The following is a 27,903-nucleotide window of genomic DNA, read 5'->3' as shown; positions in this document are numbered from 1 at the left end:
TAATTTTATGATTAGAAATATCATTATATCATACCAGTTGATGATTACAGTATATTAATTATTAATTTGATACTATAATAATATTTACCCGCTGCTAAAATAAATATATATAATGATATATCATCTTATATATAAGTGTGTGTGTGTGTGTGTTATAAAACATATATAAGTGTTATAAAGCTAAAAAATGGTAGAAATTATTTAAATATACAAAAAATATACAGAATTTATTAATTCCGATTACTTTTTATTTGCAAGCAATATTGGCTAATTTATGAAAACAAATGAAAAAATAAATGATTTTTATCTTCCGAGTTTCAGACTACAAATTTAACATAATTTCAGTTGCACCTTAAACGCAATTAAAGTAAATTGCCGCATTGCAAAATAAATAAAAATTCAATCAATAAACAAATAGAAAAAAAAATATATGAATAAATGTAAATAAAAATAAACGGATAGCATAAATTGAAAAATGATAAACTGTTAACAATGTTTCTTCTTTTTCTTTAATTCATTTTCACTTTGTTCTAAATATGCTTCAAAGACAAAGAGAGAGAGAGAGAGAGGACAAAAACATAAGATGGATGAAGACATTTAGCAAGAACAGAAGCACTTGGACCAATTCGTTCACTTCTTTTCTCTCTCGTCGTTTCGTTTTTTTTTCTTGTTTTAATCATTTTTGTTCAAATTATGTTTAATTTATCGAAAATAAGTGAGTGGATGAATGAATGAATGAAAAAATAAATAAATAGGGGAATTAATTAAGTAAATAAATAAATCAACTAATTAAGTAAATAAGTAAATAAATAAGCAAAAACAAACAATTAAATAGTTAATTAATCAAATAAATAACTTTTAGCTTATATTGTTTTCATATTATTTAATTCTCTTTGTTGGCTTCATCTGATTGTTTTAATTTTGCTCCTGCTTCTTTCAGTATGATTGATTTTTTTTCCAATTTTTTTCTCTTAAATCTTAATTCAATTGCATTTGATTGAAATACATGAAATTCAGACTGCAATTTTAATTCCCCTTCAATTGCATTTCAAAGAATCCAAAACGAACCGCTGCATTTCCAAACAAATTAATCAATTTCAATCGTCGAAAGACTCTTTTTATTTAATATTGAAATATGTTCATTTTATTTTCATTTCATCTTCTGCAAATTAAATACATTATTCATTCAACTTACTTGAATTTCACTACAATTCAAGTCATTCTATCCTAACTTCCTTCACTCCCATTAAGCTTATAAATATAAATGTAAATAAATAAATGTATATATACTTATTTGTTTGTTTATTCAGTTATTTATCAGCTCATTTACTCGTTTAATTAAGTAATTGATAATTACTAAAACTTTTATTGTTGCAGGAGACCAATTACCACTTGTAAAATTTATTATAATTCCATTTCGGTATCACTGAATGTCATTTATATGATCTTTATTGGAGTATATTTGTTCAGCTTATTTTTGCAAATAGCACCTGCTATTTTTAATTGATAGACCTGTTATAGAAACTTTAGCATCTTGTGCTACTAAGTTTAATTCTATTTCTTCATTCTTGACTAATCCATGTCATTTTATTTATGCATTTTATATCTTTTCAAAATTTATCTACCATCCATAATCTATCTATATAATTAATAGCAACAAAAAATAAAATTAAAAGAATAAAAAAAGGCAACAAAACGAATAAAACCACAAAAACTAAACAACAAAACTTCCAAAAAAAGGAAAGTTAAAACGTGAAGGGACACTTAAAAAAATTGTGAATATTTTTGATCTAAAAAAAAAAAGAAAAAAAAAAAAACAGAACTAACAGTAGGCTGCTCTGTGTTTTCTTTTGTTTCCAATTTTCTATGAATAATTTCTTTTAATTTCTTACGATAATTTCATTTTAAATTTTGAACTATTTATAAAATTTTATTTTAAATGATAAATTTTACTATCATAGCAAGAATCTTACTTAACTAGTTTTTTCTTTTGTTCCTTTTTTTTTTGTAAATTATTTTTTCTTTCTTTTCTAATTCATTATTAATGCCCAACACATACGATTAACCACGTATAACTATAGTGATCTTATAACTATACTAATAACTATAACGGTACTACTGGAAAAAAATGAGACATTCACCCCTTTACAAATATTTGTACTTATATTTCTTGTGCATTTATAAATATATGATTATTTTCTGTGTAAAATGTAGCAAATATTTAAATAAAAAATGATTAGAAAAATTTGCATAGTAGAAATGCATTCTGCAAACATCAAACGTTGATTGTGAAATTTTATAAAAAAGTGAAAAATGATTAAATGATACCATTTGTTGAGAAGCCATTTAAACAAATGAGGAATTCATATAATAATTGTGTAAATAGCTCAGAGAACAGAATTTATCCTTTTTAAATGTAATTTATGAAAAGAAATACAAATAATTATGAAAGCAAAGATTATTCATTCAGTAACATATGTATTTGAAATTTCTCATAAAGAAAAATATTGTAAAAAATAGTTCATCATATTTCTTCAATTTCTTACACAATTATTTTGAATCATATTTTACTAAAAATCATTTCATTTTTCATTGATTTTTTTTTTTTTATTTATGGAATTATGTTTTCAAACCTGAAGAATTTCAATTACAAAAATTAGACTTAGAAATTAAAACTAAAATTCAAACTTTAAGTTGTGTAAAGAAGAAATCGATAATTTTTTTTTGTGTCTAAAATTTTCTTTGAATTCTCCACTTTTTTGATTTCTGATTAATTTTTCAATTTCAGACTAATCCGCCTAATTCATTCCGTATTTTTAACCGACATGAACATTCGATAATTTATTTAATCGTTTTTTTCGTGGACGAACAAAACTCAATGGAGAAAAAAAGCTTAGAAAAATTCCCTAAGTTTCCTAAAAAAAAATCCGTTTAAATTTAAGAATTACCAAAATCAAATTGATTTTCAATTAACTAACCCTAAAAAAGTTTCATTCAAATTGAAACTAATTTCTCAAATCTGATAAAAAAAGTAACCGACATTCACATTACATTTTTGCTTTATCTTCCCCCCCTTAATTTTATATGCTCCATGAACTATAACCCTCAACCCTCAATACAAACACTCTCCCATCCCACTTCCCAAAAACTAAAAGGTTGTAAAATTCGTGCATACGAAGATGTAGAAGAGAAGGATTTATTATTTTCATTCAAACTTTCTGTCACACTGAAAGGGTTATTTTGCGCGTATTACAAGGAAAAAAAGAGAAAAAAGGGGGAAGAGTTGCCTTTCAATATTTTGTCCGAATGATCAAAGGATTCCATTAATGAGGCGGCATTAGTCCTAAGAAAATTCCGCGATCGTCGTACAACAGTAGTTGCAGTCATACAACACATACTGCGTCATCAAAGTACATGCTTATGTCAGAGGGTAATGTATATGTATATACAAGCAGCAATTTTAGTCTTTAAAAGCTTGTCTTATCAATTCTTAAATTTATTTTATCAATTCTACTTAGTCCGTATACATTGTGATTCGATTAATTTCAATTTTGAAGCATTTATGAATTTCAATTTGTTTTAGCTAGCTGATGATTAATTCGCAATTGATTTGACATTTGTTGCAATTTGTTCGCTCATTTAGCATTGATTAATTCAGGTATTATCAGCAGTTTGCATATTTCGGAACAAAAAATTTCAAATGGTTGAACAGAATCCAGTTTATGGCAAACGTCGCATTTATAAAATTGTCCTGACAGGCGGTCCATGCGGTGGAAAAACTACGGGACAAGTGAGAAATTTATTTCTTCTTTACAACTATTTTTATGGCTTAAAAGATATAAGATTATTTGATTATTTGGAAATGAAGGGGAACAATTTGTTATATATGTAATTTATTTTTGCTTCCTATTTGTTTCTTTGAACTTGAGACTTTATAAGTGGAACTTTTTTATTCTATTCTTTCCATTACTAATGTAATTACTTGAAAATTGTTTCTTAACTGTTATTGTGCTATTCTTTTTTAGGAACGTCTTCGAACATTTTTCGAGGAAATTGGATGGAAGGTATATACTGTACCGGAAACAGCTAATATACTGCTTGGTGGTGGTGTGAAATTTGCCGAGTTATCAAAGGAACAATGCTATAGATTTCAGAAAGATATGTTATTAGCTTTGCTGAGAATTGAAGCGGTAATAACAATCTGTGTTTCTTTGTCACTAGAATATTTTTATTTTCACTTTTCCTTTTTTTCTACTAGGTAATGTTATATAAATCACTATATAAAAGAACCAGGTTTAATATAATGGTTGAATATAAAAAAACCAACCTAGCATATTGTTATGAGGCAAAAAGTTTCACGATGCATTAAAACATATATGTGCTACGTTTATTAAAAAGGATAATGTCACATGTCAGGTTTTAAGTGGGGTTATTTTTCATTCATTAAATAGACTGAGATGATCGATATGCATAATTGATCTTTACGATCTTCACGAAAAATTCGATAAACAAAAAATTAGCATTTTGATATATTGATTAAATATACTAAATTCTGTTTCTAAGTAGTTTCTGTAGTGTTGTTTGAAAAAAATTGGCAGGTTTTCTTTAATCAAGCCGATGTATCAAATGCTGAACGTATTTTAATCATATGTGATCGTGGGGCTATGGATCCGGCAGCGTATATCGACAAGAAATCTTGGAATGAAATGCTAAAGGAAACAAATTTGGATCAGTTCAGCCTACGGGAAGAGAGGTATGACCAAGTAAGTTCTCGAAATGTTATTTTGAACGTTTGAATTATGATTTCAAGGCAATCTAAGTCTTCATTCTTAGATATCTGTTCCTATTAACTACGTTAGTGTTATAAAATATTGTATTGTAACATTTTTTCTTGTAATAAAATCTGTGCTATAATCCTTGCAAGCTAATTTATTTTATGAGGAAAATAGATTTTGCTTATGGGTGCCCAAGAAATAGTAGCGTTTCGAATGTTACTTTGAGGCCAATTTCTGCAATTTAAATTTTTAAATATCAGCGGACGTCCAAGACTGTCTTCTGAAGTGTTTCATTTCGACAATTCAACCATTGGTTCAAGTACTGGTGCATGGTTATTGTCAAGCTAACTACTTTTTTTGATTTTAATAACTGAAAATATTTGTTTGTAGATTCTACATATGACGACAGCAGCAGATGGTGCTGAAGAGTACTATACTTTGGCAAACAGTAATGTAAGGACAGAAACTATCCAAGAAGCTATAGAACATGACCGACGTACCCGAGATGTAACAAGCTTTTTTTTTTTGGTTGAATCTTGATATGTTTTTTTCCAGTTCATGCAAGCCTTTGGAAGATTTCTATAACCATTAAAATAATTACTCGAACTTTCCACATATTTCTTTTGTTTATTTGGATCATTATTTAATTTGTGTTTTACTTTTCTATCTTTGAGCATGAAGTCCTTCATAAATTTCCGTCTCTTGATTCCCTTTTGTTCATTTCAATTTTATTTTCCACTGTAAGAGAATAAGGGTAGCTGTGAAATTGTATAGCATTTCAACAACTTCAATTGTATGTTTTCATACAAAATGTAGAGAATATTTTGAAAATGAGAGTGGAATCATTTTAGCATTTTCATGTTGTGATTAAATCAGTAATTTTAGTAATTAAACAACCAGTCATCAAAATTTATAAGTTAATAGTATAATTGAAGTTGTGAGCTATAGTTATTTCAATGATCATTTTTATATAGGCTTGGCTTGGTCATCCGCGCGTTGATGTAATCGAGAATGTCGGGTGTAAATCATTTGATGACAAACTGCTGAAACTAATTGCTGCCTTGTGTAGTCGAATGGGTCTTCCTACTGAAGATCGATTAGCCTTCAATAGCAGGTAATTTTTCATTTCTCGTTTCAGATTAAAAACTTATGATAATTGTAATTTGAGATGGTGGTTAGATTGAACAGATTAATACCATGGCCCCATTTTGGGAATGGAATTATGTATAGATGATATAACTTCGTCGTTTATTGTGTATCGAAAATTTGATGATCTGCAACATCTAATGCAAGCAAATTTTCCTAGCAGGAAAAGGAAATGGCTTGTTGCATCGTTTGATAAGAAGCGTTTACCACGTTGTGAAGTGTTCATTGTAAGACATAATTATTTATGTACCGACGACCAAAATGTTCAAGTGAAACTTTTTTTTTTTCATAAGTTAATCCCAAATAATTGAACTATTTGTTCATATTTAGAGTTATTAAGCAGCGAAAGGGAATGTACGAGTTTCCTTGATTTTTGGTCCTTACCTTCCCTTAGTTTTTTTGTAAATTCGGATAAGACGTTCTTTATTTTAATCTTTGGCTTTATTTTGACAGTTTCTTGTACTGATTAATGTATGGTTTGCTGGACATTTACTTTCTTAAGGTAAATGAAAATATGAAAGTTGTTAATGACAAGCCATTTTAAGGTTCGGTTACGTTCACGAAGTCAGCATGGTCGGACAACATATGCTATAACAACCCGGCATTATGAAGGTCCAGAACCAGTGGAAACTCGTATGCAGTTGAATTATCGAGAATATATGAATTATATTAAGATGGAAGATCGTTCAAGAGTACCAATCAATAAGGAACGGAGATGCTTCATGTATGGCAAGCAGGCATGTTTAAATTTTATGTTTTATTTTAATTTTGCAATTTGTTTTTCAAATCAAAACGCAATATGGTCTTGAGTAAAGATTGTTCCTGCACAACATTGAATATTTAAGATCAAAAGGGAAGCACTGCTAATTAAATTAATTTTAATCATACACCTCTGCTGAAAAGTTTATTTTATTGGAAATGAGATCCTTGCTGAATGTAGATATTGCTCACTGTACTTCTTCTAGATGGATGTTAAGTAAAGGCAATTGTTATTTGAAGTATGTATTCTTTAAGAAGTTCATTCACTTTATTTAAAGAACTGTACCGATCTAATTTTATGTAATTTATAGTACTATCATTTGGATACGTATACTTCACCATTACCACCATCATGTGAAGGGAAGCCGTTAATGTTACTGGAAACATATACGACGGCCCCGGTCGGTGATACCAGTGAACCACTGTTACCTGACTTTATGAATATTTTAAAAGAAGTGACAGGTGATTCTGCATACAGTATGTATACAATTGCCAATCTAAAAGTAGTCAAGAGAAGCTAACGTTTTATTTTGTAATTTCGAGAATTATTTTGCGTTGCTCTCAACAAGTTATTTTTTTTTTTTTGGTCAAAAATTAAATTAGATATTAATTATGGCAATAGTAACCTGAATTATGCAGCCTGAGTTCTACTAAGTCAAGTGTATTTTTTGATTTACTTACTCATAAGCCATGCATCAGAAAGCATGGGTGGCGACAGCTTTATTGTCATTTATCTCTCGTGTTTTTCTCATAAGTTTTTCCCTTTGGGAGTTGATGTGTTTTAAATTATTGAGATTGAAAAGTTCTGTAATATTTCTTAAACTATATATCTTCGAGTATCCGCTCTACTTTCCATCGTCTTTATTTTACTGGCAGTACTATTCTTTAAGAAGTTCATTCACTTTATTTAAAGAACGGTACTGATCAAATTTTTTTCAATAAGAGATGTATTGCCAATATGTTCCTTTTTACATTTTCAACATTTATGTTATTGATTTTTTTAGTATTTGTTAAATTCAGAACTCAACCTTTGTTAACAACTATCATAAAACAACGACTATCGTTCAGGTGGAGATTATTTCGGTGTTTTTCTTACTTGATTTCTGTTTCAAATCAATCATTTTTCAACAATTGTGATATCTTCACCCAGTATGAAGCGGATAATTTGATTCCAATATTTTTTTTTTTTATTTTTTATATTAAAAACTGTCGAAATTCTTTAAAGTAGAAAATAATGTTTACATAAAAACAATTCTTGTTTTTTCGTAATTTCTGGAAGATTCCTTTCGTCAAGAATTTGCTCGCAAATCATCAGATTAATTTAATTATGAACTGAAATTTTCTGCCTTAATTGTTTTGATTCGACCAATTAATACTTCTTTTAATAGATTTGAAAGATTTCGAAATGCAAAATTACGTTATGCTAATAAAATATTGTTGAACAAAAGTATGTAATAGTTTTATATGATATATTGCCAGCCATATCATCTGTTACACACAACTGTTACATTTTTTCGTCACTTATAATACCTAAACAATAATAGTTAGTACTTAGATTTAAATAATACCTTAGATTTAATCATTATCAGGAGACTTTTACTGTTTCATAAATGACAGTAATTTATGGTTAGAAAATTTGGTCAGGATTTACCCTATTATTATCATTATTTTACTTAATTATTCCCACCTAATTTTTCAATTGTTTTGAAAAATGCGAGCCATATTTCTTCCTGGAATAGCAATATATGATTTATAATTTAATTATACGGAAACAAAAAAGAAGCAAGGGAAACTTCCTCCTAAAGATAAAGGAATTGAAAATTTTTGATACAATGGTATCTTGGATTACATAAGAAATGGATTCTTACAACAAAGAAATCAAATAATTGGAACAATCGAAATTAGGCTAAAACAAATTTAAATATCTCGAAACATTACAATTCCCTGACATAATTTCCCGGAAAGAGGCCCGTCCGATTCTTCATTCTGCCCTGCCACCAACCAGAGGAATCTGAAAATTCAATCATAACAATAAGTTAAGTACCAGAACGAAGAACAATTGCAGCAATAGTAAATTAAACTAAAGAATTTTAAAATGAATTTAATCGAATTGCCGAGAAACTTTGTTTATATTAAAATCCGATCAAAAGTCTGGGCAAAGAAACAAACGTTAGATCAAGAAATTTTTAATTTAAAAATTTGAAAAAATCCCACTAAAAAGACTGGAAAATTCTCAGGTCATATTGTTATTTAAGATAATATCTAGTATTTAATTACCAACCCTAATTCTTCATATTTTGATATATCTTTATTGCTCTTATGATAAAAAAAAGCATACAACTGCATCCAACACAATACGACTAACCAATAATTCTAATGAATTTTATTCAATAAATCAAATTCCATATTCTTATCAGTTGAAACATATCATTTTTACATATAAATATATTTATTATAATACAAACTACCAATTTGTTACTTATTAATTAATAATGGATTCAAATTAGTTAATTTTAATAACAGAAACTAACCTTTATTCACAAGTTCAAATTTATCACCAGCAAGGAATGATAATTCATCAGTATCTTGAGCTTCATACGAATATAATGCTTCAACAAGAGGAAGGAATCTTGGTTTTAATGGTGGCTTAGGTTTTTCCGGATGTCGACATATTGCATTCTGTAAAATATTCTTTCTAAATATACACCAATACTATTTTATGATTGTTATCCCTTTCATTATTGCAAAAATTTACAAATAATTAAGAGAATATAAAATTAACCTGTAAATGAGTAGTGGTACCATTATTTCTATTAATATCTGTGTGATTATTATTTATCAATGGATATACACGATTAGACGTAGTTACGTGTTGTGTTGATAAAGAAGATGTTCGATGTGTTAGAGAAAACATTTTATGTTTTTCATAATGTCCTTTCATCGTTATTCTTTCATCAGTTGGTTCTAAAAACAAAAAACAAAAAGAAAAAAAAAATCATTTCATTTTAGGAAGAAGTCACTTATTTTAAACTTCAACTAAGTTAGCAACTACCTGTAAAACAGACGAATATTTTTTTGTATTAAAAGACAAAGATTTGTAGCGGCAACATCAATGCTATTATTTCTAATTTAAATTTATGTTTATGAATTTAAAAAAAAATGTGGATTTAAATTAACATATTAACATATAATGCTATTCTAATTATCATTCAGAGAGATCAAAAGAAAATAATTTTTATAATTTAATAATTTTGTAATATTACAAGAAAAATTCATAAATTGTCATGAATCTGTGATCTGAAAAGATTTAATATTATAAAAAAATTTTGGGTCATTCTAGTATCATCAAATGATAATAACAAGCATACTTGCATTACTGGATAAACCAGGTCCAATATATACGAATAAAATTTTTCCTTTTGGAAATAACTGAGTACTGTTTGATCCATTATCATTTTTTGAAAATTTAATAATTCGAGAACCACCACCAAATTGAGTTTTCTTCAAGATAATTTGATGAGAAGTATTGAAATTTAATGGTAAAATTCGTCCATCAGCTCTATCATAATATCGTTTGCTGCAGCAATTGATTGATTTATTGATATTTGTTTAAAGCTTATTTAATTTATAATAAAATTAAAATTTTGCCAAAAATTAAAAGTTGCCGAAGTTTAAAACTACAACGAATTATCCATTTGTCAATTCTTTTAATTGATTAAGAGCTAGTTAATTCTTTTAATAATTGATCAAATTTATAAAATTTACTTGATTGCATTTATTAATTCCGTTTTTAGCGGTGTCTCCAAAAGTGATGTATATGAATTATGAACATTGAGAATAATAAAATTATCCTGATATGGACTTAATCCAATATTATCGATATCATTAAAATTAATTTGTCGTTTCAAAACCTGAAAAAAAAAATGAAATAAATAATAAAAATTGGATAGTAATTATGAATTTATTACATTAGTGAAAATAATATCATCTAAAGAAGTGAACAATAATAAATTTACCTCAATAATTTTTCCTTTATTTAATCCTTTCTTTTCCAATTCTCTCCCAATGAGAACAATTTTATTTGCTGTTATGAGAAAATCAATTTTTGAGACCTAAAAATTTTTGAGATCTGACAAATATCAATCAAATATTATTATATCATGCATGCACAAAACGATTGTTTTCTCTCATAGAGAATTAAAATCGTTGGTAAATTTCAAACATCAAAATAAATAACTACTTACCATATAATTATTATTCACTACGAATGAAATTTCGATCTGAGCAAGTTTAAATCATAATTTTCCTAAATCATTTAATGATTCAAAAGAATGCAATAAATTAAATTCGAAATGTAAAATTAGAAATTGAAAAAATCTAAGTTAACCTTAAATCTTCGATCATACTTATTAATGGTAGCAGCAAAAATAATACGTTCCTTCTTTCCGACCAATGCTTGTAATACCGGATGATATTCGATACCAATGTAATCACCGATAAAATTACGATTTATTGAATAACGTCGTCTTTCTTTTTTATTCAAGAATAATTTACATGCATCTTCCTGCAATATACAATTTCTTTTCCCTTCAATAATGATATGATAATATTACAAGTAATTATGTTACGATAACATAAATCGGATCCTATTTAAACTATTTATTAAATCATTCAGATTGAAATTTAAAACCTTCTTTTTGGTATATCATTTCTATTAACCAATCTGACACTAACGTATTTACATCGTCAAATGTACAAATTAAAGAAAAGAAAATGCATTTCTGGTATTTTCATTAATCATATTAGTTGCGAAATTCTCACAGTATCAATGTGACTAATGAAACTGATATTTTGCACTGCAAATGATAAAATGCAGTTTCAAATTAAGCATTTAATAAGTTGTTGAAATAGTATCCTATGTGTTAATTATATGGTTTGCTTAAGAAAGTAGTAAAGACATTTTATCATTTCATTTAACTGATTGATACTTTTATAGCCAAGTTTATTTTTCGTATTACTAGCAGGAATATTTTCCTAATCATTGTAATAATAATGCGTTTTTAATAATAATAATAATAATTGATAATAATAATAAATAATAATAATAGCAATTAATAATAGTAATGCGAAGAAAAATGCTACGCAAACCTTTAATTTTGTGTGTCGTTTACAAGCAGTGAATTTCTTGAATGCTTTTTGAATTACACGTGCATAACTATCATATTTCCTTTCACGCATTTCTTCCAAAAGGAAAAGCTATAATTGACAGATAAAAAGTACCAAGTAGGAAAGCATGTAATTATGAAACTATAAGTAAATCTAAAGTAAGCCACAATATAAAATTTAAAAGAAATAAACTTGGTTAGTCAATTAAATGAATAAATAAATGATTGAATAGTTAAGTAAAAAATAAATAAATAAATAAATAATGTTCTAAAAAACAACATACCGATTAAATAACAAATTAAATTAATAACTCGATATGTGTATAATATACAAATCAAACGAATAGATCAAATAAATGAATTAATTAATTTAATTAACTATTAAAATAAATAAGTAAAGAAACAAACAGGAAAATAAATAAACAAATTAGTTGATCAATTAAATGAATAAATAGATAATTAAATAGTTAAGTAAATGAATGAAATAAAGAAATAAATAGAAAAATAAATAGTGTTCTAAAAACAACAACATACCGATTCCGGATTTTTAATGAAAATTTTTGATCTACCCATTTGATACTGGTCACGATCCATATTTACCGTTTGACAAATGATCTAAAAATGAAATGTTAAAATGTTTTGTTGTACTTATTATCGTTACAGAACTTTTCAGAGTTTCCATGAATCACAAATGAGAAAGCAAATATTTGATATAATAATAACTAATAAATATTAATAATTAATAATAAAAAAATAAATAAATGTTCTACTTGATTCATATTTATTATTAAGCAATAAATATAACAATTAAATACAAATTTAAACCTCAACTCCTTCCCGAGGATTACCATGATAACTGGGCCATGTTTTTGGAGTAAGAATAGCATAACGATAAAGGAATTTATGAAAAACACGACGATAGGCAAAACCTGCACGTCGAACTCTGATATTTTCCTTTAAACCCAAATATTCAACTTGATGCAGAACACTAAAAAAAAATTAGCGAATTTAACTTTTAACTTAAATTTAATTTTAACCATTAAAGCTAATCATAAGAAAGTAATGATATGATGAAAATTTTCAAAAGTTATATCTTAATTTTTCATTTAATCTGTTGAAACGAACGATTTATATAATATCAACAATTGTATCTTATCATTTGTTCCTAATAATAATTAAAATAATTGAAAAGTGTAATGAATTAGAATCAGTAACCGTTTTTCATCCCACTCCAGTGATCGCTTAGTATCATTTGGCTTAATACAACGTACATAATGAGGAGCGCATTTGCTAAGTGAATCAACAAGATCGTTTGCTTGATTCTAAAATAAAGTAACTTTTTTTTAAAATTTGATGAAGTAAAAAAAAGGGAGAAAAAGTACGAAAGTATAATTTAAAGTAAAATTATATGCTTGATTTGATTTCAAAATAATTTTAATTATTCGCAATATTATTTTAATTCAATTCTTTTCATTGCAAACATTTTTCCTTTGTATATTATATTAATTTTATACAAAGTATTGCGTTTTTCTATTTTTCATTTATCTTTATTCCGCTTTATTATTTTTTATGCTATATACTTTTTTTTAATTTAAAATTAAAAGGATGAAATAAATAGAAATTAAGTATAAATTAATAAAATTAACCCTAATTTTTGATGAAAAACTTGTTGGCTTCTTACCACTAGACGATACTATTTCGGGAAAAAGTTGCTTGAAAAATTGCCTGCAACAGTGATATTATTGATTTATTAAATTAATGTTTTCATATTTCACCCAGTGGATATTTCCAGCTGTTGTTAATGATAATTTTAATTAAAATGAAAAATAAAATGATCTTACCGATTACTTTGTTGCATCAGCGTAATAAGATCTTTATAAAGTGTATCACGATTTTTCTCACAAAAACCATCAATATTGTATAAAACCTGAATTTCAAAAAGTTTAGAAAATTTTTTTATTTGCTTGTTAATTTATTATGAGAGCTGTTATGGTAATCATTAAATAATACGAACTTATTAATTTATTAATATTACATGGAATTTTTCTTTTCATTTTTTGAAATTTATCATTTTTAAACTCTTGTTATAGCACAAAATAAAGAATACAAAAATACATATTTGTTGAAATTTCAAAATAAACTTATAATGGAATTGCTATTTATCACTCAATTAATGTATCGCCATGCTAAATTAAATAAAAATGACAAAGTGGTGTAAATAAAAAATGAGGTTACTAATTTACTAAATTTACTCTTAAAAAATTCAGAAAACAAAACAGAAAAATAATTCTGCAATTAAATTATGAAACAAACAGTTCCAGCATAATGTTTAATAATGAAACATTGTGCGCCACTTTGATAGTGCTCATTTTGCGACATATATTTATTTAATTCAATCAAAAATTGACCATCAGCACCTTCATTTTGTGCATGAATTTGTGAGCATATGTCATCCAAAATACACATTATTCCTAAAGTTAGCAATATAATAAATATATGAAAATTTACATAATAATGTATAAAAAGTATTGCTATCGCAGTATCAATTTTTTTTTTTTTTAAAGAAAGGAAAAAGATTTACGGAAGCAAATTAAAAAGTGATAATCAATAATTTACATTTTTATATCCAAGATATCATGGTTTCTAATTAAAATAAAACTATTATTTAAGAAATAAAGAATTTTAGTGATAATGAAACTATTTTCATTGTTACCACAGTAAAAAAAAATACATCGAATAAAATACAACTTCAATTTAAGTTTTTTTATTTAATATTTTTCTTACAGAAGGCTAATTTATAGAAAGAAATTAACAAAAATACCTGGTGGTTTTCGTGATTCAAATAAATCACAAACAATTTTATTGTTGAAATATTCAATTGGTGTCCATAAAATTCCTTCGCTAATATATTCTTCTTGTTCCGCTTTCAATGTTAATTCAATAAATATTTGTTGCAATTTCTCATTTACAAAATTTATGCTAAAAAGAAAGAAAACTTTTTTTTGTTTGTGTTAAATTAGGGGAAATAAATAGGAAGGAATATTATTTATGATAAAACAAATATGAAATATATGAATTAAAATAGAAAAATTTGTTTTTTTACTTTGCTGCTGTATCTAATCTAAACAATTTTCCTATTTTCTTTTTCTCTTTTGTTGTTAAATTTTAATAAATATATATTGATATGTGATAAATAATTTTTAACGTTACAAATATTCGAATGCATTAAATATATTTAAGAAACGAAAGTAACTGACTGAATTAAATGTTATCTTATCTTTAATTTATTAAAATTTACTTATTATTTAAATAATATTACCAATAATACTTGTCATCTTTCTCGGCATAAAAAATAAACAATGAGAAATTATTATACAAAATGAAATTAATTAGTAACATTGAGTATAAGATTAAATAATGAAATTTATGAAATTTTTATTTATTTTTTAAATTGAAAGTTTCGCGACAGAAATCATCATCATCATTCTAGCTAATTAATTTAAAAAAAAGAAATCAACATTCATTTCATGCATCAATTTACCAAAATTGTTCGAAACCATTATTATCAAATATTTCAAAACCATATATATCAAGAATACCAATTGATAACGGTTTTCCGGATAATCGTGAAGAAATCTTCATTCCTTCATTAACAGATGCAACTAAAAATATGAAAAAAAAGAAATGAGGAATCATAAAAATAAATTTTTAATAATCATAACAATAAAAAAAAATTTTTGAATAAGAGAAAATTTAAAAAAATAAAAAAATATTTTCGTATAATGGAAAAGTATAATAGAAATTTTTCATTTTTTTTCTGCAATTTTCACAAACTTTTTTTAGTTTTTACAAGAATTTATAAAAAAAAAAAATGCCTTACTTAAAAATTGAAATAGACGTATGTATAAATCTTTTGACCATGCATCACGTGTAAATTCCGCTTGTTCAACATTTAATGATACATTAATTTGCTCACGTTGTTTACCCCATTTACTTTCCATTTGTCGACTTGTTAATTTTTCACGTATTGCTGATGATTTTAAGCCAAGTAAATAAGCTGGGAATTCTAGAACTAAAATATTAGTATTAACTAGAGAAAATATATGAAAAAATATTTAAAAAAAACAACTAAAATGATTTTAATAATTCATTTTATTTACATATTTTCTTAGAAGATTATGAAGACTAAATGAATGTTTCTTAGAACATGAATAATACTAATTTATTACTTATTTGAGGTCCATTAATGTAATATTTAATGATGATATAACTTATAATAAAAATATCGTCCAGCATATATCATTTAAATGAAAGGAAAAATGCTTCAAATATCAACAATACTTTATTACAATTTAAATACCATTTCAATATTTTCATTATTTTCAAAATATTTTAAAAAAATTCCTTTTTTAATTTTATTTTAAAAATTTGCAATATTTTCAGCACACTAATTTTTTTAAAAAAAATAATATAAAATAAAATTTTGAATAATTATTGTAAATTTAACTTATATTTTTATAACATTTCTATATGAACACTTACAACGTTCATCAGCGATAGCTGCAAAATTATTACTTTCAACAAATGTGATATTACCAATATGCATAATGGCTGCAACAAGTTGTAAAATCTCCATTTGTTTTGTTGTTTCAATACCAATAATATCCATTGCATGCTAAAAGTATTAAAAGAAATGAAATTTTAAGTAAATCAGTAATAAAGATATTATTTGAAATATATGAATAAATTATGTTTTAAAAATAAAAATGAAAAACATTTCAATAAATGAAAATATTTGCTTTATTAGTAAAATAATACTCAAGCGTTTTGAGATCAAAAAAAAAAAAATCTATTTAAAATTATTATCAATCACATTTGAATAATTTTGGAGGGGAAATTTAATTATGATGTATTTATCTTGCAAATAGAAAAAAAATATTGCAAAAAAAAATTAATTAATTATGTATGAGAAGAAAGTAGTAAAAATAAGATGAATTAAATTTGTAATACTTTTTTTATTTGTTTGTTTATTTTTATAATAGTCTTTTATTTTTGAATATTTGATACAAATTTCATCTCTAGTAAATATTTTCACACTTACGAGAATTTCTTTAAATCCTTTAGCATCATCAGTTCCATCAATTTTATAGCAACCACTATGATTCAGATAACTGTAATAATCCAATGCTGTGATACCCAGATTATCTCAAAAAAAAAAAATTTATCAAAATTGATAAAAATTCATATTGTATGCAGTTCTTCTCATATTTGCACTTATTAAGTAATAATTAATTACTGCACTGATATCGCATCAGTCTTTACAAGCATTTGTAGTATTAGTATCTCATCACATAACAATTTATATTAAACTACAAAACGATACTATTTTAATTAATAGTTGGAAAAAAAAGCAACTTTTTAACTTTTCGTCTGCTCCAGCGCATAGTTGATAAAATATATGAAAATTACGCTCTCCCTGGTTCTGATGAACTACTCGAGATTTCTCGAGTAAAAAATTTGATACCTACAAGTTATATTATCAAAGTTACGACTATTTAAGGAAGATAATGGGAAACTTGTTGTAATGAATAAGTTGAACTTGTAGGAAGTATATAGCTTCAATAATACTACAATATTAAATATACATTGTAAAGAACATACGAGTAATCGCGATATTTCTAATTAATTATATGTTTCATAAATACAGCGAAAGAGAAAATGAAAAAAGGAAAGAAATTGACCTTTCCGCCAATTGGTTCACCGCCTCGACTGAATACAATTTCAACATATTTACCAAAACGACTAGAATTCCAATTTCTAACAGTGGCGCTATTACCGAATGATTCCAACAATGGATTTGATTGCAAAATGACGTCTTTCACGTGCTAAAATTTGAAAAAAATTTTTCATTGAATGTAAAATTTAAAGTTACCAAACTAAAAATACAAAAATAACCTATAATTAATCTTTAATTAAAAAAAAAAATTTTTTTATAAACTAGAAGAAAAAAAAAAATGTTTTATTAAAGAAGTTCATGAAATATTCCATTGCTTTATTCTAACTTAAAAAAAACTATATCCTTAATTTAATCTTAAATTAAAAAAATTAAAGCAATTTTTATATATTCATAAAACACTTTCTTTTTATACTTTTCAAATTCGAAACTTAAGCTTATTTCTTTCTTTTTTAACCGACAAAATTTTTACGGTAGAATTTTTTAGTTCTGCTATTTTTAGTATCATATGTCTACAATAAACGATCGAATACAAAATTATGAGCTGATAAATGCAAAAATAAAAAAAAAAAAAAAAATACAATTTATTGAAAATTTATAAACCACACAAAACAAGATTAATGCTTGCTAAAGTTTCAAATCTTCCCAAAAAATTGAAGTTATCAGGGCGAAAAAAAACTTTTTTTGAAAACCTGAAGTCGCTGTCTACCACCGGATATTCGAGCAATATATCCCATAATATATTTAGCTTCAACCGTTTTTCCAGCACCACTTTCACCGCTTATTATAACACATTGACTTTCGTTATCTATTATCATATTCCTGAAAAATATCTGTGAAATATCAAATTTATCAATAAATGTTCATTCTTATAAAATAACCGTATGTAATATCAACTATTAATACTTGATCACAGTGAATTAGACAAAATTATCACACTAAATATCAATTTCATAGCAAACTTTGCTAAATTATAGAAATGACGAAAATATTAAATAAATGAATTGAAATTGAGAGAAAAATTTAAATTGATTTAAAAATAAGCAAAAAAAAATTTTTAATGTTATAAAGGTATCGCAACTAAAAAAAGAATGAAAAAAAGAAATTCGGAATTATGCAAATTTTATAAAATAAATATTAAAAATTTCATAAATTTAAATTAAAGATTGAAATTTTCACCTAAACATATTATCAGCAACGGCATAAATATGCGGTGGGTTTTCATACTGCGCTGCTCCCTGATATAATTCTATTTCTTTATTTGTAAAATATGGCATATCTTTGAATGGATTAACTGCTATAAGTACTGGCCCAATGTATGTCTGAAAATTTCCTCCTTTTTTTTTAGAAGAAACTTTTCGCATTTAAAAGTTTTATATAATTTAATGACAATTTTATAAACATTTTCAGATGACATATGTGTGGAAAAAATATAATAAATTTAAATATTACTTAATTAAGTACAATTTTTTAAAAGAAGCACATTTTTCTAGAAACTAAATTTAGACATATAATTAATTATATAAATAACAATTTATTAGCCATATTGATTATAAGTTAATTATCAATTTATAACGATAAAAAAGAAAAGAGTGGAATAAATAAACTGATATAATTATTGCTAATAGCGTAACTATAACACTTACAAAAATAGAATTAGCCATAAAGCGTTTTCGCATATTATCGACGACTGATTGTTCATTAAGTTTATTAAGTAATACCATATCATCCACGCCGACATGTTGAATATTTACTTTTGATTGCCAGTGAAATGCCTAAAAAAAGAAAAAAAAAGTACTGCGTAATATATATTGAAATTAAGAATATAAATCAAATGTAAAAATAAATATAAATCTAAAAATATAAACATAGGAATATAAATATACGATATAAATATAAATAAACAAATAAACATATTATGTATATAACATCGTACTAAATGTGGAAAGTTTTTATGGTTCACGTTTGTAAATCTAGCACTGTTTTCTACGGCACGTAAACAATAACTGATAAATACACGTGAGTGAAGGAATGGATAAGTTTTAGCATACACTACAGTTAAGAGAAATGGTTTAACATTTATTAGTATTCAGTGATTTCTTAGCTTATCACTAAATTAGTAGCATTAGTAAGAGCAATTAGTTTAAAAGAATTTTTCAAATTTTATTCCTCTTAAAATTTATATTTCACGAATTATTTTCAACTTTGCAACAGAATTCAGAAATAGTTGTATAGTAAATCTAAGAGCTATTACAGAATTTAAATCAGTTAATCAAAATGCTTGAACAATCTGACATACATTGCCTAAATTATCCATAGAAAAATTATACCTATTGAAAATATTTTTTTTTTTTTTATATTTAATTATACTTTCCTTATGCTTAATTTTATCAAATGGAAAGAATTTTTAACAAAACTTTTCTTGACAATCTATTAAATTATTTATTGATAAAATTCAATACAAATTGATTTCTCACTATGTAAATAATAACATATATCATTCATTGTCGATTATGAATGATAAAATTTGTTACTCATTCTAGCAACAACAACTGGTATTCTAAATGTTTGCAACTCCAATAAGCTAATTATAATTTATTAAGAAAATTTTCCGCAACAATAAGACGATCTATATCAAATGTAAAAAGAAGTAAGATAAATTACTGCTATTTCATTTCTTTTTTACACATTAACGATATTTGAGATACTATTGCTAGTTAATAAAAGCTTATCAATATCAAACTTATCACCATATATTGGTTAAAGTTTTCAGTGCATATTAACCGAAATTTAAAAATTTTTAAAGTTTAAAAACAAAAATATATATATTAATATATATGTAAGGTGAATATATAAAATTAGGATGAAAAAACTTTAGAAAATATATATAATAACTTAAATTAAATAAGTGACACAAATTTCCGAAGGAACAAAACAAATAAATTATTCAAATTAGCTGAAATGTAAATGAAAAATAAAAAAAAAAATTTTAAATAAAAAATCCCGATCAAAATAGCTTTAATAATAACATTCCTTCGAGTGATTTTGGAAATATTTTTTAAATAAAACAAAATTTTTATATAAACATTTGCTAATTAAATGTCTTGGCACATTGTAACATTATAAAGATATTTGATATGCTAATTTTTTTTTACCTTTTTACCTTAACTCTTATAAAGTTAAAATAAAGATAAAAAATTTAAATGACAGTAGCATTAATAACTGTAATTAATGAGTCATTTGCAAATTTTGTTTTTGAAAAAAATTAGAATTGAATTCCTCTGGAAATTTTCAACCAATATTAAAATAACACTAAAGAGAAAGCAAGCAATCAGATAGAATGAGAAATTTTTTTTAAATTAAAAAATACTTGAAAATTTAAACTTACCATTACTACATCGTTCATCAGATTAAAGTTTACTCCACCGAATAGACATTAATTTTTCAAAATAAAATTGCTGAAATGAAAAAAGGAAAGTGCAAAAAAAAGTAGAATTTTGGAATTTGTTTATGACGAAAATACAAAACCTAATGCTATTAATTAATATTCGAAAAATAAAAGAAACAGGAATAATGATTGTTCGACTGTTCAGCAAATTTTTTCTTCCAATAATTTCTCTCTCTCTCTCGCTCTCTTTCCCATATGAGCAAATTTAACAGGTTTATAAAAACAGGACATGTAATGACTACTGGTCAAGTATTTCACTTTCAGACATTAGGTATGATTCTGACCATATGCCTTAGTTAATTAAGTCCAAGTCATCGAATAATTTGATTGTAAGAAAATAAAGATTAGAAGCAGTGATAAGCAAGTGATGCACAATTAATCCACCATAAAAAGTAACCTTTTGACCCCACCCTCTCTCCTATATGGTTGACATAACCAAACACTCCCTTTATTCATGCTTTTTGACCACATTCTCTCATTCTGACCAGCCTCTTGTCCACTATTTTAAATGTGAACAATTATGAGGAAGAAGAAGGCTAACGATGACCCTCAATTGATGATGACAATGACATACAAAGTTTCCTAATGACACCATGCCAGCAAAGCTAATTGAACGAATTCCATAATATGTGATGAGATTTGTCATATTTCAATCAATTTTAATTGAAACTTTTCCGATTTCCTTTCATGATCTTTTCAAAATTTTCAATTGGTTGTAATTGTCATACGTAAAATGAAATACAAAATAAATAATTATATTTCAGTCAATGATAAAAAATCATATCAAATAAGAATTTGAAAATTTAGATATGAGAGGATTAGTGCAAAGAAATGACTGAATTATTTTGTGATAACATGCAATCAATATGATATAAAAAAACTTATCAAGGGTTAAAGGTAAGCAATTTATCACAAAGCTATTATTGCTAGATACTTTTGTGTCAATTAATATTTCTGACAAAGTAAGATTCTGATAAATATATGACTATCCATTAAACAAAAAAAAGAAACCTTTCAATTTACTTTCTCAGACAATCAGTCCAGAATTCCTACAATTTTAAAAATGGAATCATTTTTTTAAATAATCTAACTGAAAATTTTTAATATAAAATCATATATCCTAAATAAATCTAACAGTAAAATATTTTATTGCCATATATTTTTTAAAGACAATGTTTAAACTAAAATGTCTTCCAGTTATATAATTTAAATTATCTATCAATTAAATGCATCATTATCCCAACAATTACAAATTAATTTATCTATTTTTAAGTTACATAAAACGAAACAAACAAAAAAAAAAAAAAAAAAAAAAAAATGCTGGAAGGATTAAGAAAAATGAAGGAAAAAATATGAAAGAGAAGATGATACAAAACAGGTTTTACTAATAAATGAACTGGACAAAGAAGAAAAAAAAAATACCAGCAAAAAATTTCATTTAAATTAAACCTGAAAAATTTTAACGAATGAATTGAAGAAAGTGAAGAAGGAAATAAAAAATAAAAATGAAAGTAAATGAATGATTTATTATTTCAGATGATTTCTATTTAGTAATATTAATCAGAATTAATGATAACAGAGAGTATATTTTATTGATTGCTATAAGTAAGAACTTTTATTCTTATTTGAATATTATTATTATATTTATTAGTTTGAATCATAAGTCTGATATAATTAAGTTTGATAAAATTGATTAATTAGTATTTGGCATCTTTGCTGCAACTGTATGGTGGCTAGGATTATGCATGAAGTAAGTTTTATATTGATGATAAAAACGTGCTTGACATGTAGTTTCATACGTTGAATACGTTTAATGCAAGATAATACATTATTTTAACATCAAAATTTCTTCGTTCAATTCTTATCCACTGATTAAAGAATAAATTTTAAATTTCCTCAAATAGATTATACAGTTTTTCAAATTATACAGTTTTGATGATTCATAGCTGTATATAAACTAGGACAACTGCATAGATGGATACGACATCGTGAAATAAACGAAATTTGGAATTAATTATTGAATATATTACATTTAAATATAGCAAAATTTGATGCTTTCATTGTCACGAAATTTAAAAATCAAATCCAAATTTAAGGAAAGCTTAAAATTTAATTCAAAGAATTGCAGCATTTTGAGGAAAAGAGAGAAAAATGAAGCGACACAAAAACGGCAAATGACTAATAGTGGTAGTGATGACGCGTGATCGTAACATGGCGGTGGCAGTAATGGATGATCGTCGTGCCGTCATCATTTGACAGGGAAGGAAGGGTAAAAGCTATCTCAAAGCAATGTGGAAGCATGGATGACTCATCCCATAAGATTTCGATTTAAATATCAATGGTGAGTAATAACTGCATTGATTGGAATAATTCCTGATTAAATCACAGATCACAAAATTTATTAATTGATTGAATGATGCCTATTGATTAAAAAAGGGATAAGCAACGATTTCTCAAATTTTATGCTAATTCAATCAAAAATTAACACTTATTATAAACAACAATTAGCATTACAAGTGTGACGCTTTAATATGTATAAGAAGTTCAAAATGCTATTGATTGATTTCGAATATGAAAATGATGAAAGGAAGAGCGTAGAGTGCAAAAGAGAGATGATATTATTGATTTTGGAAAAATGAGAGAATTTCAAAATTTCCTGATTTCAGATGAAAGTTTTTTAAAGACCTTTGCTTTAAAATTTGAACAATTTTAGGCGATGACACTGATAAATAAAAAAATAAATAAACAAAAATAAATTTACCCAGATATCATTAGCCTAATTATGTATTACTGTTAATTTGTTAATACAATTAACGATATGTTTTTAAAATTGTCATTCTTTAATTTAAAATTTCTAACCTGCTACAAATAATCAAATGAAATAAAATTCTTGCTGTATCCATCACTTAAATTATTATCCAACTGAGGTATTGTTTTTAGTGAAAAAAAAAAAAAAAAAAATTATTTAGTTAGTTTTTTTATTAGAAAGGCTCAAACCACTGCTTTCTTTGCAAAAAAAAAAAGAAAAACATCTGATCGTTTTTTGGCAAAAAAAGTGGTTTTTTCCCTCAAATGAATTATTTAAACGATTTTCATTTTGCAAGGGGAAGTTAAATCAAAATTATATCGTGTCAATTTTTTATCAAAAGATTATTGAACGCTAATTTTAATATTTACAAAATTGATGAAATTTATTTATAAATAAAATTAATGTTTGGGTATAATTATGTAATGTAAAATATTATATGAATTTAAAAATGATTTTTGATTACGTTGTTGCAATTTTTTTCAAGAAATTTTTTTTTTTGAAAAGAAGCTATCAAGTATAAATTATTTGTACCTTAAAGAATTTACAAAATTGCAATTATTTATCATATTTTTACAGTTTGAAACGATAAAAGTACAAAATGCGATATAAAAAGAATTGAAATGCTAAACTTAAATTTTGCAAAAAAAAATCCTTTTCACCCTGTGACTAACTGAATGTAATTATATTCGAACTCATTTTTTAATATTGAAAAAGCTGATTTGAATCGTTTACATTTGAAATGAAATTTTGAGATGAAAAATAAATGAAATTAAGTTCTTGAATATAAAAAAATAAATTTAAGTTATATATATATATAACAAGAGAGAGAAAGAAATGATAATCCAACAATTAAAAAATGAAGTGCGATACTAACTGGTTGTGAGATGATTTTTGTATAATCACCAGTCAAATTGCTTGATTAAGCAATTTGATAAGCACTGTTAATAGTACATGAAAAAATGAAATGGAAAAGAAAAATGATACAATGATAGGAAAATTATTTAACGGATAAACTGTTATTGTAACAATCATTTCGAAATTTTATTTTATTCTTTTTTTTTTGCTTTTTATCCATCATTTGAAGAAATAAGACTAACTGGTTTTCTTTATAATTTAAAAATGTAAGTTTTCCGATAACAAAAAAACTTATTTGATTTTACTAAAATTTAAAATTAAAAATTGTCTAATTTTATTTATAATTTAAAAACATAAAACTGCAAAGCTTTTTTTTTTTGCATAAATTAAAGTTAAAATTTGAAGTTGTAATGGAATATATTTAAAGAATTTCTTTTTGAAAACTAATTAATCATTAATTATTAATTACATAAAATGAATAGTGATGTTTTCAAATGAAAAAAAAAGTGAAGAAGCAGAAAGAAAAATGAATAGTAAAAGTAATTACTATATAATAGTAAGAAAGAAATAGAGGTGACTCAGCGAAAAGTAAGGGATATTTTCTCATTGCTAAAATGATTCACACCAAATAGTAGCCATTGGTCATTAATCTTTGATTCTATGTACATTAAGCAGATCGATGAGGCATGTGTAATCCGTCAGTAATTGTTGTCAGCCTGTAATGGCTATTATTTGAGTACTCTTCCGCTGAAATTATTCCTCATTGGATTTAACCGAAAAATAACATTTCATTAGCATAAAAGTAGTAAATTTTAGTTATAGTTTAAATAAATTATAAAAGATTAGCCTTCATCCAAAGATTGATACAAATAATTAACTAGCAGTAGCAATTATTGATTAATTTATCAATTAGCTTATTAATTAAGTTGAGATAGTGTCCACTATCGATTTCACTTAAAACTTCTATAATATCAATATAAAGCTTTCTTTTTTAAAAAAAAAAAAAAAAGAAAAAAAAAATGATAATTACAAATTGTTTGTTGCAATTTTGAGAAATGGTAAAAAAAAAGGTGTGGGTAAAGACTGTCATAAATTGCTGAGGACGAATTTTGGTAATAAATTCAAATTCAAAATACATAATTAATCACTAATGGCCATTTATAAATTTGGCATTGCTATATTAGAAGAGGCAAATTGTTAAAGCATGATTAGTAACTGCTAATGATATATTTAAATCTAAATATAATAAATTAAGTATGGTTAATAATTCTGAAAAAAATTCATTAAGCATAACTAATAACGAAATTACTACACTCACTGTCTTATTTCATTTAATTTAGTTGAACATTTGTTTAAATCTAATTGATAATGTAATCTCCATGGAATTAAATGACCAAGTATCATCGATCATTTTGGTCTTACGATGCTACCATAATACTTCTGGGCAGATATATCTTTGTCTTAGGGAAGGAGCTTGCATGTTAATTCTGCGATTGTGGGCTAAGTTGATGGTATGTCCTCGGTTAGGATCCCGCAAGCCACGCAGATCTTTGTTAAAGAGTCAGACAAAGCGAGTGTGCATGGGTAGAATTTAGGGTACTATCCAAATAGTGGCACCTGATCGACTACAGATTAGTGCGTCAAAGGTGCATTCCCGGTGTTTGCCATATCCGAGTAAAGCAGAGATGACCGCCTTGTGCGATGCAAACTCAGTCTCTTTCAGGGCAAACCTAAAAGAGATAACGCACGAAAAGGCCTAAAGCAATAATCTTGAAATTATTGCAATAAAAAACAATTTCCGGGCAAACTTCAAACTGGACTTGTAGGTCACTTTATGGATTCCTTCCCTGCAACCTTCTGGCTAATCATCAAAAATAGTATCCGGCAGTCTCCACAGAATGCCTAGGGTTCACATCAAAGAAATCCAAAGACTGATTCGATGAAGACAATCTACAGACTAGGCATTGTTACCCAAGGAAATTCACTGCCACCACTTATGACGCCTTGAATGTTTGCATTAGGTTGTTGATTTCACACACCTTACTTAGCTACACTGCCCAGATGACCAATATATCGCCCTCAACAAGTAAGCTTACTAGTACAGAGGTCACGTTACTTAAGAGACAGATATACTGGACGGGTCACGTCTTCAAGATGGAAGATTATTGTCTCTCTGAGATCCTATGCTACAGCGAACTCACCACGCAGTAAGTTTGTGTCCCAAAAAAGAGGTACAAGAATTGCTTGAAATAATCTCTTAGTTTAGGACACATTGACCAAGGTGTCATTGGTCCACTTTGGCCTCTAATCAAGCGACACAGAGACACAGCATCCATGGCACTGATAAAGCCCTTAAACATGCCTGTCTCATTGAGAAAAGACAATGCATTAAGAATTATCCAATCTGTTGTTCTACTGCAACTGGACTTACCTATCTCTCCTTGACTTCCTTAACTGTCAACGTCTGCAACAAGTGTGGAGTAGATTTCTTCATAAATTTTCTTTCATGAAATAATAATGATAGTGGTAATGGTAATAATAATGATCACGATAATGATAACGACAATAACACAGTGATAATAGCAGTATCATTTATGCACAAAGATATTAGTTAATATAAGCAAAAAATTATATTACTACAAAACAGATGTTCTGATATTATTATTGTTATATTGTTCTAATATTATTATATTATTATCATTATTATTGCAAAATTATGCAATAAAAAGATTTAGCTAAATAAAATTTTTAAAAAAATAATTAAAACTAATGTTTCAGATGATTCAACAAGTCGCCTGGGTAGCGCAGTTGGTTAGCGCGTCAGTCTCATAATCTGAAGGTCGTGAGTTCGAACCTCACCTCGGGCATCCCTATTTGCAAATGTTAACTTTTGCTTTGCTGGATTTACGCAAGCGTAGTGGAATATTGAGCACTCTAATATATGATTACAGTAAATCTCTTTAACCAGAATACTAACGAGATGAGAAATGGGAATAACAGTTAGTATGAAATCATTTGCATATTGGTGAACAAGGAAGAAACCAACCGATTTATATTGGTGAAATTGAGGACAGATAATAAGTTTAGTGATAATAAAAAAAGGACAAAACTGATCATTTAGGTGTTAAAAAAACAAAGAAAAAAGACAATTAACAACAAGAAACAAATTGCCATTAAAAGCTTGGATGATTACAAAAGATGGAAGATGGAAT

At 26.0% G+C, this 27,903-nt stretch overlaps 2 protein-coding genes, 1 non-coding gene and 1 further gene across 5 annotated transcripts; 2 read left to right on the top strand and 2 right to left on the bottom strand.

Annotated features, from left to right (window-relative positions):
• Nucleotides 1–539: 539 nt before the first annotated feature.
• On the bottom strand, nt 540–663 carry Bm15588. The gene has a single exon (XR_006227973.1). The product of XR_006227973.1 is annotated as a pre-microRNA Bm15588 (primary transcript).
• Nucleotides 664–3,700: 3,037 nt separating this feature from the next.
• Bma-unc-132 (Uncharacterized protein) lies at nt 3,701–7,201 on the top strand (the record flags this gene model as incomplete). 2 transcript variants are annotated; one of them, XM_043075002.1, is made up of 8 exons in its annotated part: nt 3,701–3,790; nt 4,026–4,190; nt 4,599–4,763; nt 5,166–5,282; nt 5,750–5,889; nt 6,085–6,190; nt 6,467–6,658; nt 6,992–7,201. In XM_043075002.1, the coding sequence occupies 8 exons, from the start codon at nt 3,701–3,703 to the stop codon at nt 7,199–7,201; spliced, it is 1,185 nt and encodes a 394-aa protein (XP_042930936.1). The 2 variants fall into 2 exon arrangements, with proteins under 2 accessions (XP_042930936.1, XP_042930935.1); XM_043075001.1 differs by having other exon boundaries at nt 6,082–6,190.
• Nucleotides 7,202–8,614: 1,413 nt separating this feature from the next.
• Nucleotides 8,615–20,985, bottom strand: Bma-hum-1 (Myosin tail family protein; the record flags this gene model as incomplete). The annotated part of the gene is made up of 25 exons (XM_043075000.1): nt 8,615–8,691; nt 9,212–9,359; nt 9,463–9,644; nt 10,049–10,257; nt 10,446–10,591; nt 10,697–10,792; nt 11,068–11,244; nt 11,829–11,936; nt 12,380–12,460; nt 12,671–12,833; nt 13,061–13,167; nt 13,492–13,570; nt 13,687–13,772; nt 14,159–14,316; nt 14,667–14,824; nt 15,387–15,507; nt 15,726–15,917; nt 16,388–16,520; nt 16,947–17,050; nt 17,261–17,369; nt 17,587–17,730; nt 18,272–18,401; nt 18,759–18,901; nt 19,226–19,354; nt 20,968–20,985. The coding sequence occupies 25 exons, from the start codon at nt 20,983–20,985 to the stop codon at nt 8,615–8,617; spliced, it is 3,198 nt and encodes a 1,065-aa protein (XP_042930934.1).
• A 6,499-nt stretch (nt 20,986–27,484) lies between these two features.
• On the top strand, nt 27,485–27,558 carry Bm14557. The gene has a single exon. It is a non-coding gene; the product is annotated as a tRNA-Met (tRNA).
• The last annotated feature ends 345 nt before the right edge of the window (nt 27,559–27,903 follow it).

Source organism: Brugia malayi, assembly GCF_000002995.4.
Source record: "Brugia malayi strain FR3 genome assembly, contig: Bm_v4_ChrX_scaffold_001, whole genome shotgun sequence".
NCBI lineage: Eukaryota > Metazoa > Nematoda > Chromadorea > Rhabditida > Onchocercidae > Brugia > Brugia malayi.
The sequence above is the reverse complement of the archived record's forward strand: the minus strand, read 5'-3'. Positions and strand labels throughout refer to the sequence as shown.